The sequence below is a fragment of the Strix aluco genome, chromosome 7 (assembly GCF_031877795.1).
Source record: "Strix aluco isolate bStrAlu1 chromosome 7, bStrAlu1.hap1, whole genome shotgun sequence".
NCBI classification, from domain to species: Eukaryota; Metazoa; Chordata; class Aves; order Strigiformes; family Strigidae; genus Strix; species Strix aluco.
In genome coordinates this window covers 22,070,042-22,082,135 of record NC_133937.1, presented here as the reverse complement: position 1 = coordinate 22,082,135, position 12,094 = coordinate 22,070,042, and the positions used below count along the sequence as shown (strand labels likewise).

The 12,094-nt window shown below is 51.4% G+C and overlaps 1 protein-coding gene across 2 annotated transcripts; it reads right to left on the bottom strand.

Moving 5' to 3' along the window:
- Window positions 1-1,166: 1,166 nt before the first annotated feature.
- TMEM72 (transmembrane protein 72) lies at window positions 1,167-9,101 on the bottom strand. 2 transcript variants are annotated; one of them, XM_074830049.1, is made up of 5 exons: window positions 8,731-9,098; window positions 4,675-4,741; window positions 4,178-4,249; window positions 3,323-3,462; window positions 1,167-3,132 (listed from the first exon to the last, which is right to left on the bottom strand). In XM_074830049.1, exons 1-5 carry the CDS (start codon window positions 8,798-8,800, stop codon window positions 2,672-2,674), a joined length of 810 nt encoding a protein of 269 aa, XP_074686150.1. In that variant the 5' UTR covers window positions 8,801-9,098; the 3' UTR covers window positions 1,167-2,671. The 2 variants fall into 2 exon arrangements, with proteins under 2 accessions (XP_074686150.1, XP_074686151.1); XM_074830050.1 differs by lacking the exon at window positions 4,178-4,249 and having other exon boundaries at window positions 8,731-9,101.
- Between the last annotated feature and the right edge of the window lie 2,993 nt (window positions 9,102-12,094).

Sequence of the window (12,094 nt, the reverse complement as noted above, 5' to 3'; positions counted from 1 at the left end):
CCAGGCCGACACAAAGGAGCAGTCAAGAAAGCAACCAGGTCCAGTGCTGTCTCCAGGAACCACCTCACCTGTAGCTTCCCCCAGTCTTGCTTCCCAAGGAAAACCTACAACAGCTTTCAAAAGATGGGCCTAAAAACTGAAATACCTAGTTCTGCAAACTCTAATGATTGCAAGCTCATTTTACGCTTTTCACAGAGCAATGGAATTTGCTCCCCACACACTTCAGGGTGCCACAGGTGCTCTCACTGCATTGCTTCTCCCCTTGCCAGCTGGCCCTGCTGCTCCACCAGAACGAAGCATGGGGCTGACTCAGTAAGGGTTGAAGGAATGAAATTTGTCACAGCACAGCTGTCCCCACCCGGGCTGCCCTGGAGCTTTGCTTGGGGCTAGAGAGGAGGCTGCAGAAATGTGGTCTTTCTCTTGTCAGCAGATTGCTTGATCTATTGGGAGCAATGCCTCTTCAACAAACCTTATCTCTGTGCATATAATTAGTTATGCAATGTTCAAAGAAGAGCCTTGGATGATACAGAAAGTTGAGTTTGCTAATGAGAGTGAGTCTAATTGCAGATCAGATGTGTGATTGTGCTGGGGAGCCAGCTCTGAGCACGGCCTCTTGGGACAGAGTTGGCAAAGGTGGGTACCCTGTTAGTATGGCTGGGTCAAGACCTTTGTTGGTGCAGGTATGCTGTTTGGCCACCAGCTTTAGAGGAGAATAGCTTTATTTTTATTTCTTAATGTGATTAATACACTAGGTTAAGGGTGGAGCTGTGTTTGGATACTGGGCTTGCTGTTATCAGTTGTGCAGCGTTAGTCTATAAACAGGCACAATTTTCTGAAGACATTTTTGCAGGTGCAAAACCTCCCTAAAGGCAGATGTGTACGTGACTCTTCCCCAGCATGCAATTGCAGGGTGGAGAGTTAATTTGTGCAGCCAGAAGGAGGAGGGCTCTAATCCATGTATCATGTTTAGAATAGATTGATACCAGCTATCATTTTAAATGTTGGTGATGCAACAAGAAGCTTGTTGTTTATGTCTGATTGTAGGAATGACAAGTGTGTGCAACCATTCATAAGCTGCTCCTGTGGACAGAGTTTCATTATCAAGCACAGGCAGTCAAATATTGTGAGTCACTATCTTCCACCTTCTTCCTTATCCATCTCCCAAATTAGGAGTCACTTAAAAAGAGTTTATTAAAAAGTAGCACTGGGTTCTTATCTCAATTGCCTTCTGATTTTTGAACACTTACACTTTACATTTTCACACTTCAAACTACACTGCTTTCCTAAATGAACATGGTGATTGTGACTCAGAGAGCTGAGATTTTAAAAAGAAGAAATAATGTATTTCCAAGAAAAACAGCCAGCCCCACTGGCTTCTACCTTATAAATAGTCTAGCAGGTCTCAAGGATCTTCTCTCCTTACCACCACTTCACCCCAATGCTGTGTGACTGGGCTTAGAGCAGTTACAGCTCTTCATCCCAGCAGTGGTGACAGTGTGGTCTCATGTCCCATGTCTGAGAAAAACTAGCCACCTAAGCTCTTTCCCATGTGCACCCAAAAGAATTGCCTGATGTTGATGAGAGGTCTTGGTGATGGTATCTGCAGGCACAGACAGCATTTGCCATCTGGCAGCAGAAAGTCTTAGTCCTCAGGTGGAAGAGAGCCAAGGGGATGAGTTAAACAGGAGAGAAATAACTGATTATAGGCGAACGGTCCTCAAAGGGCAGAAAATATGGTAGGATTAAGACAGAGGTGAAGGGTTCAGGGAAGATCTGGCATGGAGAGGACTGGTGGGACAACGTTGTAACTTTATTATTGCCTTTGCCCTCTGGGACACATAATTAACACACCTTGGGAGTTACACACAGCCCACTGTGCCAGTGCAGTGCTGAATCTCATGACCTGAGCTGCCACATCATCCCAAAGTTCTTCTAACTCAAGAGGGCTGTCAGGGCAGGGGACACCAGGAAGCCCCAGGGTCCTCCCTGCTTCTGTGTAGGTGTCCCCAAGGCCAGAGTTGATTTCCCTGCTGAGCTCAGTGTGTCTCAGGAGAGGGCACTTAGCCGGTGCTAGCCCCCAGGGGTGTGCTTGGTCTCTCAGCCCACCTCTGAAATGATGTTCTGGGTGCCCTGGGCCTGCTGCAGCTGGTGCAGGTGCTGTGAGGGAACGTGCAGGCTGTGGTGCCCTATGCTGAATGTGTCCCAGCCCTGAGCTCTTCAACACACAGCGAGAGTAGGAGGGAGACCACTGCCCCCAGCAGAGGCTGCTCTGGGGGCATGGTGGTCTCACCTCCTCCTGCCTGCTGCTGCCTCATGGGAAGCATACGCCATGGCTGTAATGTTAGGCTGGAGCAGCTGCTGTGATGTGTAGTGCCGTAGCAGAGGGGTGACCCACGTGTGAGGCTATGGGACCAGAAACTTTACTGTCCTGGCACTACAATGGCTGAACCACTGCCTTTCCCCTGGGCACGGCACTGCCACTGGCCCTGTCACAAGGTGTGGACCATGCAGTGTGGGCAGCCCCTTGAAGAAGGAGAGACATAGTTGTCACCCTGGAGGCAGGGAGGGCAAGGAGGGCCACCTCTTAGGGCCCTTTGGCTGCTGCAACGGCAGGGAGAGATGCCAGTGCCAGGGATAGCAGGTCTGTCCCATCCTTGTTCCTGCTGAGGGCTCAAAAGAGTCCTGTGGAGCTGAGGGGAGCGAGGATGATGGGGGCATCAGGCGGAGTGAGGATGGGTGTTGTGTCTGATGTGGTCTCTTCGGCCTCGCTCTCCAGGTCCTCCAAGCTCTCACTGACAGAGGGGATGATCTGCACCACCTTCTCCTGGAAGTGCACTTGCTTGCGTGGGGCTGGTGGAGCTGCTGGTTGGGCAGGGGGTGCTGGAGCTGGGCCCCTGTCCTTACTGCCCTTCAGGATGCTCTTCATGTGGCCCAGCAGCGAGCGGTGCTGGTCCCTCTGGGCCCCATGGAAGGTGTAGGTCTGCTCAGTGTCACCAGCAATTGTTGGGGCTGCCACGGTAGCTGAAGGGTCCACATACTGGCCTGCCTGGGGTTGCGTCTCTTTGTGCCCTGGGCTCTTGCTCCTCTTGCTCAACAGGAAGTAGGCCAGGGCAGTAAGCACCAGCATGGACCCTGGGGAGAAAGTCACATTGGCTGAGGCCTGGGGCAAGGTGAAGAGCTCACCAAGCAGTCCTTAGTCTAGCTATCTCAGCACCATCTGCAACCAGCCCATCACCCCGCACATCCCCACCCTCTCTGACCCTTGACAGACCATGTTCCTGTTCCACCTGCACCACTCCCCACCCCAGCACGGACTCCTCACCAGGGATGGTAACATGCCAGACGAGGACAGGATGCAGGAAACAAGCCACTGAGAGCAGCGTGTACCCCAGGAATTTCTGGAAGCTCCCTGGGCGTCTAGCTCGCTTCCAGCAGGCCTGTGCCAAGGAGTCAGGCTCATATCTGGGGAGAGAAACAGAGATCCTTGTGGGATGGGGCACCAAGTACGTGGCAAGAAGATTTGGGCCTAACCATCACCCATCTAGATGTGCAGATCCTCACTCTGGATTTCCAGGAAACCAGTGTGTTGGTCATGGAAGGTAAGCAAAGCCTGAGCCTCTCCCATGGGGAGAAGAGGCCAGGGGCTACATCTGCCAGAGGTCAGCATCTCAGGCCATCTCTCCTTGGTGTGTTTGCCCACTTGGCCACTAGCTGAGTGCCTATTAGCTGGAGAAAGATGTTGCCTCTAAGCTATCGGGGCTTTTGAATTTATGCTAAAAGAGCAGAAGTGCTTAGCCTCTGAGAAGTACATAAGGATTTTCTACATTTTAACTTAAATTTCTGCGCTGTCTTTGGGAGGGAGCTGCAGCTCACCCTTGGGATCTGGCTCCTTCCTCAACTCCAGTCCCTTGTAGGGCTTCATAAGCAGATGCTGCAGACCAGGGTTTGTCGTGCTCAGCAACTTATGGTGCAAGCTTGGGTTAAAACACATATTTAATTGGCTGTGGACGTGGCCCCACTTACCTCCCCCCTTCCTAAGTGCACTTGCCACGGCATTAGGGGCAGGACATTTGGTCTGGTGTTTGCAGCTCAGCTAGGTCTGGTGTTGCCTGTAAGGGGCAAGTTGCCTTAGGGAGGTCCCACCACGTCTGGAGAAGACTGGACAGGGTCTACTCACGTGAAGCACATCTCCAGGAACAAACTGACAAAGAAGAAGCCTTCACAGACAGTAACTGCAACCCCTGAAAAACTGAAAGGTGGAGCTGTCAGGGGAGCAGGGCTGGGCTTGAGTATGCTCTCCAGGTGGCAGAAGAGGCATAGAGGGCCAGGATTTACTATCCAGTTCATAACAGTCAGTGTGCTGAGGTCTGAACACCCTCCACTCAGCTGGTTTGTGGAAGAGACTTCAAAGCCCTTCAGTCCCCAGGGGACCAACTTGCAGCCAGTGTCACCTCTGGCCTGCCTGAATCTGCAATAGAATGGGTGATGCAGTAGCATCACTTTCTCTAACAGAAATAGCTTACTTTTCTGAAACTTAAATATGGAGATCTGAAATCCTGAAAGCCTCAGACACTGCTCCCTGCTGTTGTTGCAGTCTAGTCTGGTGCTACATATAGTGGAGGGGTCGAATGTGTCACCCCCGCCAGCTCTGACTTCAAGGGCAAAAATACTCACAGCAGATAGAAAGCCAGGCTTTTGAACTGTCCTCGCTGCAGAGTTTCTACGCCCACACCGATCAGCACTAGAAAGAGAAGGTAGGAAAGATGCTGACTGCAGGGTTGGTTCCCAACGCTCTGGTGCCCTACCAGCTTCCAGGATCGATGCCCCGGTTTCCCCAGGGGCAGGCAAGGCTGCTCCTCCCATGCTAACGTTAGGACTGCCAGCACCAGTGATTCATGCTGACACACCAGCCCGGGCGGTCAGAGCTGAATGCTGGCCTTGACATACAGCCCAGAAACCCATCCCAGCTGCATCCCTATCACGGCAGCCTTGCCACTGTGTGGGCTGGGAGAGGTGCTCTGTGGATACCAGCTGGCCTTGGACAGCTGGGGGAGGTGAGCAGCAGTGTCCTGTGTCCCTTCCACCCCTGCCATGCTGCTCCATCATGGCTGCCACAGGGACTTCCCTCCCACTGCCCCATCCACCTCTGCCCTGTCCTGGTCTGGGAACTTCTCTGCCCAGGTACCCCCAGTGCCTGCCAGCCTCACTCCCCTGCCCGCTCTGCTCGCCCAGGACTGCTGCACCCAACACGTGGCTGCAGGGCAGCAGCAGGACAGGGGAACCATGCCAGCTGCCTTCACAAAAAGCTGTAGCCATGGCATCAAGAACCTTTGCTAGCCAAACAGAAAAACATATAACGGGAGCAGGCAGATTAAAACCAGGGAATGAACGTCCCCTCAGTGCCCCGGCCAGCACAGCACACTGGGGAGTCAGTTTAAAGGGGATTAAGAGTATTAGTGAGGCTAAAATCTTCTCTGGACTGGTTGTTGTGGGACAATAGCTTCAGGGGATGGAAAATTTCCTTCAACATCCTTCAATTCCCTACAAGACTATTTCCAAAATGGAACACAAACCACTGCCTCGCACCAGCTGCAACAAGTTGGTCAGTACATGACCGGCTGGTCACAGTGCAGAAGTGCCAGTGGCATGAAGCTGAGTGGAGCCCAGGTCTCATGGCCAGGGCATCACTCTAGGCAGTCACTGCACTCCTGTCTGCATTTCATATCTCTGTATCTCACTGAGCAGTCCCTGCCCATCCACTGGTGCTCAGGAATTTCAGCGCTCATCCTGCTCAATGCACACTGGCCAAGGCTTGAGGTGCCAGTTGGCTACATTTCTCTGAGCCCCAGCTGGAGAAGGGTAGCAGGCTCCCAAACAGGGATGCAGACCAGTGTCCATCAAGCCCACACGGTGGGTCAACAGTGAGGGTCTGTGCCTGAGCACACAGCTCTCCTGTCCTGGCCAAGCAAAGTCCCATCAGGGTGCTGCAGTCTTGCTTTGGTTGCCTCTGTGTCACCTGCAGCTGCTGGCCTCTGTCAGCCAGGGGCATGCTCGGGGCCCACACACCACCCTCCTCCACAGACGCTGCCTCTCCAGCCCTGAGCAGAGGCTCAGGGAAATCAGCCTCATCAGAAGGCTGTGAAGCTGTGTGAGCTGTGTAATCCTACACGCAAAGTATTGTCCTTTGCTATCTCGTGACTGAGAACCCTTCTTTATAATCTTCCCTACAAATGTGGAGTTCATTCATTCATTCATTCATTCATTCCCTGTGGATGAATGCAGAATTCAACAGCTTGGCTGTTATGCTTGAGTCTCTGCTCTGGATGGGGAGGTTTCCTCATTTTGCACAGCTTCTGCTTTATCCACAAAGCTATTTGGATGAAGAATCTGCAAGAAGCAAAGAGCTGTTTCTGAGGTGTTTGTTTGGACTAGTTGCTGCCTTGATTTGGATCTTGTCCAAACCATGTGGCTAAAGGCACATGATTAGGAATTAAGTGGTTGAAAGCATGAGAATTAATAAGTAAGGACTCTCTCCTAGATGCAGAAATCATAAGGCCTAAAATCTCTAAACTACAGAGATGCCCCAAACACTGCAGCAAATTGCAGGGCTGTTTGATCAGTCTTCACTGACTGGTCATGAGGCTCTGCCAACAGCAGGGCTGTCCGATTTCTCACACACAAGAAACCCTGTAGCCCCACCATTGAAGACAGCCATTACACTCCAGGACCCTTGGGGAAGGGGAGGTTTTTATTATGAGGGTAACCTTCTGTGTTTGCAAGCAGGGGATGGAGCTGGCCAGGCCTTCTCAGAATCAATTAGTGAGGCTGATGCACTCTCCTCTCTGTTTCATAGTTGTTTTTTTTAAACAAATCCCATGGGATCCCCTTCTGCATGGTTTCCATTTCATGCAGAAACCTCACACACCTCATCAGGCACTAAACACTGCATCAAGCTGTTTTCTTACTCCATTGAGAGACATAGAGGAATAAAGCACAGGCACCTCTCATTCTTCACTGGCCTTTTCGAAAAGTCAGGTGATACTGGGAATGCATCAGAGCTATGGAAAAGCACAGAGATCAGTAGTACAGCTGTCTATGCTCTGCGATGCTCAGCAGAGAGACAACTGCACTACTCATTTCAGGAACAACTGCACTGCTCATTTCAGGAACTACAGAAAGAGGTGCAGATGACGCAAAACGATGAAAAGAAAACAAGCAGGAGAGAGAGAAATATTATATCCCACTAAAACACTTCAAAATTGTAAGCTACTTTCAATTTTGCTGTTCTAGCTTTAGTTTTCCCATGGCAACAAGCTCATGTTTTCTCCCAGGAAGGTCTCTATGAGTTTCCCTGGAGCTTTAAGAGAGAATATGACCAGCATGGGCTCATGTGAGCCCAAGGGGGATGGGAATGGAGAAAGGAAGATATTTGCTTTTGCTGGTTAAAGCTGTGTCCCAGCTCCTATCTGTTGTAGTCTCATCATGATGTGCACTTATCTACTGGGAGTTTATAAACCCAGAGACTCCAATCTCTGCCCATTATCAGTCATTTAAAGCACATTCCAGAGCACAGCCTGCAGCATTCCAGCTGGGCTTTGGGTGTCCTTGGGGACCTGTGCTCTCTTCAGCTGACCTGTGTGCCTTCTACTTTGCCCCTAACTTGAGCAAAGTGTCTGTCATGGCTGTCTGCAGTTTAGAAAGGAAATGCAAAGGTAGGAGGGCCTGCTGTGACCTACTCTGCAATGTCTGAATCTGAAATTCCTGGGGGTCTGACACAGGAATCACAGGCACCACCTCAGGTTGCCTCTCACCAGTAACCTCTGGTTCACACCTCCAGCCTTTAGGCAAATCAGGCACTTTGATCTCTGCTTTACTGATGAGGAAACTGAGGCAGAGAGCACAGCCTGTCTTGTCCCGTAACAGTGAGTCAGCAGCAGTGCCAGAATGAACTCCTGAGCCCTCTGTGTTAGTTGTTTCCCAACATCCCATCCAGAGATGCCCCATGTGAGAGTTCTTCTGGGTGAGATGCTGTGCCTGAGACAGCTGGCTCAAAACATTTGCATTTCACCTGAAACCAAGTGCTTGGATGTGTCACCAAACCCAGAGGACACTGGTCCCAAGCAGCCCCTGGTAGCGGGTGAGAGGATGCAACTAGCCAGATGGGTAAATTTATAATGTTTGTACTGCAGCTATAACCTGAACTGCTTCCTGAGCCTGCTCCCTAATGGGTTGCTAGTGAGGCAGAGCAGCGCTTAGGCAGCAACTGTGCTGTGATGGCTGGGACCTCTCCATCCCGCCTGGCACAGAACATCTCTCTGTGCACAGCACAAGGAGCTCCACCTTCATTTTCACAGAGAAGCTTGGCAGTTTTGCACAGCCATGAATACTTTGCTTTTCAGTCTCATTCACATCTTGCCTGTACCCATGTCTGTTTTACAGGAATATAATTCAGTTTTCCATTTGTGCTTTAGATTGTTCTCTGCCATACTGAGTGCTGTCTTTTCCTTTCTGATGTCTCACTGTGCCTCCCACAGCATTTGGAAAGAACCTGGCCAGGCACCCAGCACTCTTCCCTCCCTGGGTCCCAAAGCAAAAGTGAGCAAGTCTCCTTGTCCCCCTCGTAGAATGGGGCAGTGGTTGCACCTGGCCAAAGTCAGGGAGACTGCTCTGGGGTCCCAACACCCACTCAAGTGCCTTTTAATGCCAAAGAAAAAGAGAGCTCACTCTTACCTGCTGCCGTGGAGATGCCCAGCAATCGGCAGGTGTACTCCAGGGCACTCCAAAATGCCTTGTGCCGCATGGTGAAGAGATGAAGACTGTGGTGCCAACAAGACAGAAGCTCCTCTTCAGAGCTCCTGCCTCATGTGTAGCCCAACAGCTCCCAGCCGCAGGCAGAGCCTCCCGCACCCAGGACCCAGTGACCTTCCTGAAGGAAAGGGCACTGCTGTGGGGCTGGCCACCTTCACCAGGGCTTCCCGGGGGAGGGTGGTCGAAGAATGAGCTGCCACCACAGGGGACCGGTCAGCACTGCTTCCCCCTGCTCCCGTGGGGGCTGTGGAGACTTGGCCTTTTCCTGCTTGCTTGCTGCTTGCTTGTGCAGTGATTAATGATTGGTAAGGGGGGGGGTGCGGCTTTGGGAGCATTTGCACCCCGGGTGCACGGCCTTTCCTGCTCCCGAGGAGGAGGCTCTGGAAGCCCAAGCTGATTAAATGCATGTGAAGTCATTAGTGCTGTGCAGCTCCCGGCAGGTTAACCATTTGTGAGGATGGAGATGTTTGTTCTTGGTGAGAGAGCAGCACATCTCTGGCAAGTTGCGAGGCTCCCAGGACACCCCAGCCCTGCTGCCTCCTGCAGCTGAGACCCCGCCACAGCTGCCGCTCACCATGCAGGTTTTTCCAGACTCTGACTAGTGCGGCTCAGGCAGTGTCCGGGCTGATGTGCAACCACAGAAACAAGGACATCAGCTCTATTCCCAAGGGTCCTACAGACCCAGGCTGACCATAGCAGGGGAGACGTGTATTTCTCTTCTTGAGGAACCTCAGTGAAACATATTTCTGTGTTGTAGTCACCAGAGCCATTTGAACGGCACCAGGGTTGCACAAGTGTCCTGATAGGTGGAGTGGGGTGCATAGGTACTCTGACCTCTTTGCATTGGATTTGGTAGACAGCTTGGGGGTCCTTGGTTTGTCACTGCAGGACACACCACCTCTAGGGGCAGCCCTAGGCATGTCTGAAGGCCAAGACAGAACAGCACTGGCCTGCTCTGGACCCCAGCTCCACATTCCTCTGTGCTTGAACATGCTGCATCTCACTGGGGGTCACTGTCGATCCCCTCCTGCTGCTGCCGGGGGAAGAGGCGGTGTCGGCGGCAGCATCTGGTCATTGCAGTCCCGGCAGAAGGGGCATGTGAGCAACAGCACAGCACACTCCTGGAGGGCAGCGCGGTTGTCTGGTGCCTGCGGGGCCATAGGTTCACAGGTCAGTGGGATCACCTTGTTCTGTGACCAGTGTCAGGCGAGTCACTGCAGCCCCTGCCCCTCACTGTGCTTGCTGCAAAGCCAGCAGTGGTGCAGTCAAGGGGCTGGGTGAATCATGCTCAATTCATGCACAGGCAGCCCTGCAAGGAGGCGGCAACCACCAGAGCCTGTCTCCTGTGATCTCTTCTCATCTGCCTGAGATCACAAAGCTGAACCTCGCCAGTATGTGTTGTACTGGTGTGTCCTGGGGTAGAGATGACTTGATCCAAGGGCACAGCAACAGCTTTTCTTTCACAGGATCTTGGTCTGTATTTCAGACTGGGATCTTGCCAGGACAGCCAAATGCCTGAGCTCATGAAATGAGTCTCAAATTCCTGTAAATAACTGCAGATAGTGTTTTTCTGAACACATACAAGGTGGTGGGTGTCAAGGATTTTGCAGCAGGCAATGCTGACAAGGTTTTGGAGCAGAGCACATTTTCCATGGAGAAGGGCTTCCAGAGCATCCCGAGGGGCAGTGCTGAATGGGGCAGACTCAAAATGTGGCACTGCCTTTGGGTGTTCCTGTTTCCTCTTGTCCTCCTGCACCACCGTGGGTGTTTGAAGGAGCTACCTGTTTTCCACAACTGATGACTCAGCAGTGTGTCAAAACTTGCTTTTCAACAGAGACACAAAGAGTGAAACAGAGGCACACCAGCGAGGAAGGTCACACAAAGGCTGGGGAAGAGCCAGGGCCGCCCTGCCGTCCTGCCCTCTGCAGCTGGGCACCGCCTGGGTGATCCCCGTGCCCTCTGACGGTGCATGGCTGCAGGCTCCAGAAGCACCCTGGCTTCCAGAAACCACCAAACCTGTTTAAGAGCCCTGAGGTTGTATAAACAGTCTGGATGCTTTTTTTTTCTTGCCTTTTTTTTTTAATAACATTGATGTATTGAATTTCAGGTGTTTCTTTACAAACATGAAAGCTAGAAAACTACTTAAAAAGCAAATAGATGAAAGGAAGCCATAAGAGGCAGTCAGAAACACTGGGAGCCATGAGCTTAGATTTGAAGAAAAGCAGCAAACACTACAGTGCAATCCTAAGCACTGTCAGCACCCACCCTTCAGCAGCACCCAAAACCTCTCAACGCAGCAAGCCACTGCCTCCTCCTGTGGCGGGGGTCCCCGTTGCCAACATGGGCTGTGCAGCATGCTAGGCTGTTACTCTGGAGCTCTTATTAAACTGCTCTGAGCTCTCACCCAGAAACTGAATGACTTTGTCTAAGTGCCCTTGACAGCAATGTTTCCTTTATGGAGAGCAACATGCCTCAGGGTTTAAAATAAATGTAAATTTATGGGGGGTGGTGGTGGTAATGGAGGAATAGAATCTGTTTGGGAAAAGCAGATTAATACGTTAACTATTTACATCTCCTGTCTTCCTCCCATGTTCCCTTAGCTGTTGGCTAACCTCCATCCTCTGAGTGGGCCTACATCAGCGTTCCTGAGGGTCCTTGTCCCCCACCTGAAAAACCTTTAGCCTGGGGTAACTTACAGTCTTCTCCACTCACTATTCATCAGTGCACTACTGCTTCTCTCACTCCAGTGCCCAGGAGCATGGAGTGAGCAGGACAGGTATGCTCAGATCTGCTTTCTACCAACACTTCTTTAGCAGCAACTTCCTTCCATTTGAGAATTTTTTGGCTAGTGCTCCTAAAAAGCAACCCACAGGGACCTGATTTTTCTTGGTAGAGGGGTTGCTTCTTGTTCTGCCTCTATTCAAGTGGGGAGATGATACCCTCAATGAAACTGTGAGCCATTTGAGTGTGTTTTGGTGAGGTTTTTAGGAATAAGTTTATGCAGTCAGAAGAGGACTGAGAACTTATGACCTTAGAGGGTTTAATAGCCTGTAACCAACACTGCCAAACCTATGCACCAGCACAGTCTGTTCTGGGACACATAATAGCAGTGGTCCCCACTGCACATTAAGCCACTTTTTCTGCACAGTCTTGCCATTTGCACTTTGGCTGACAGCCAGGATTCACATTTACAGGCTGCCTCCAGTGGTATATGGGTTGATTTGAGAGGATTTTATTTCAGTGTTAGGGTTTTGTTAGTCCTCTTCATCTCTCCCTCCTCACACTT

What these genes read in the sequence shown, in the direction of transcription:
- TMEM72 (XM_074830049.1), bottom strand. Translation starts at nt 8,800, where the DNA reads ATGCGGCACAAGGCATTTTGGAGTGCCCTGGAGTACACCTGCCGATTG. An exon ending in TTCCTGGAGATGTGCTTCAC is followed by an intron (nt 3,463 to 4,177) that starts GTGAGTAGACCC and finishes TTCTCTCCCCAG; the next exon opens with ATATGAGCCTGACTCCTTGG. An exon ending in CTGGCATGTTACCATCCCTG is followed by an intron (nt 3,133 to 3,322) that starts GTGAGGAGTCCG and finishes CTTTCTCCCCAG; the next exon opens with GGTCCATGCTGGTGCTTACT.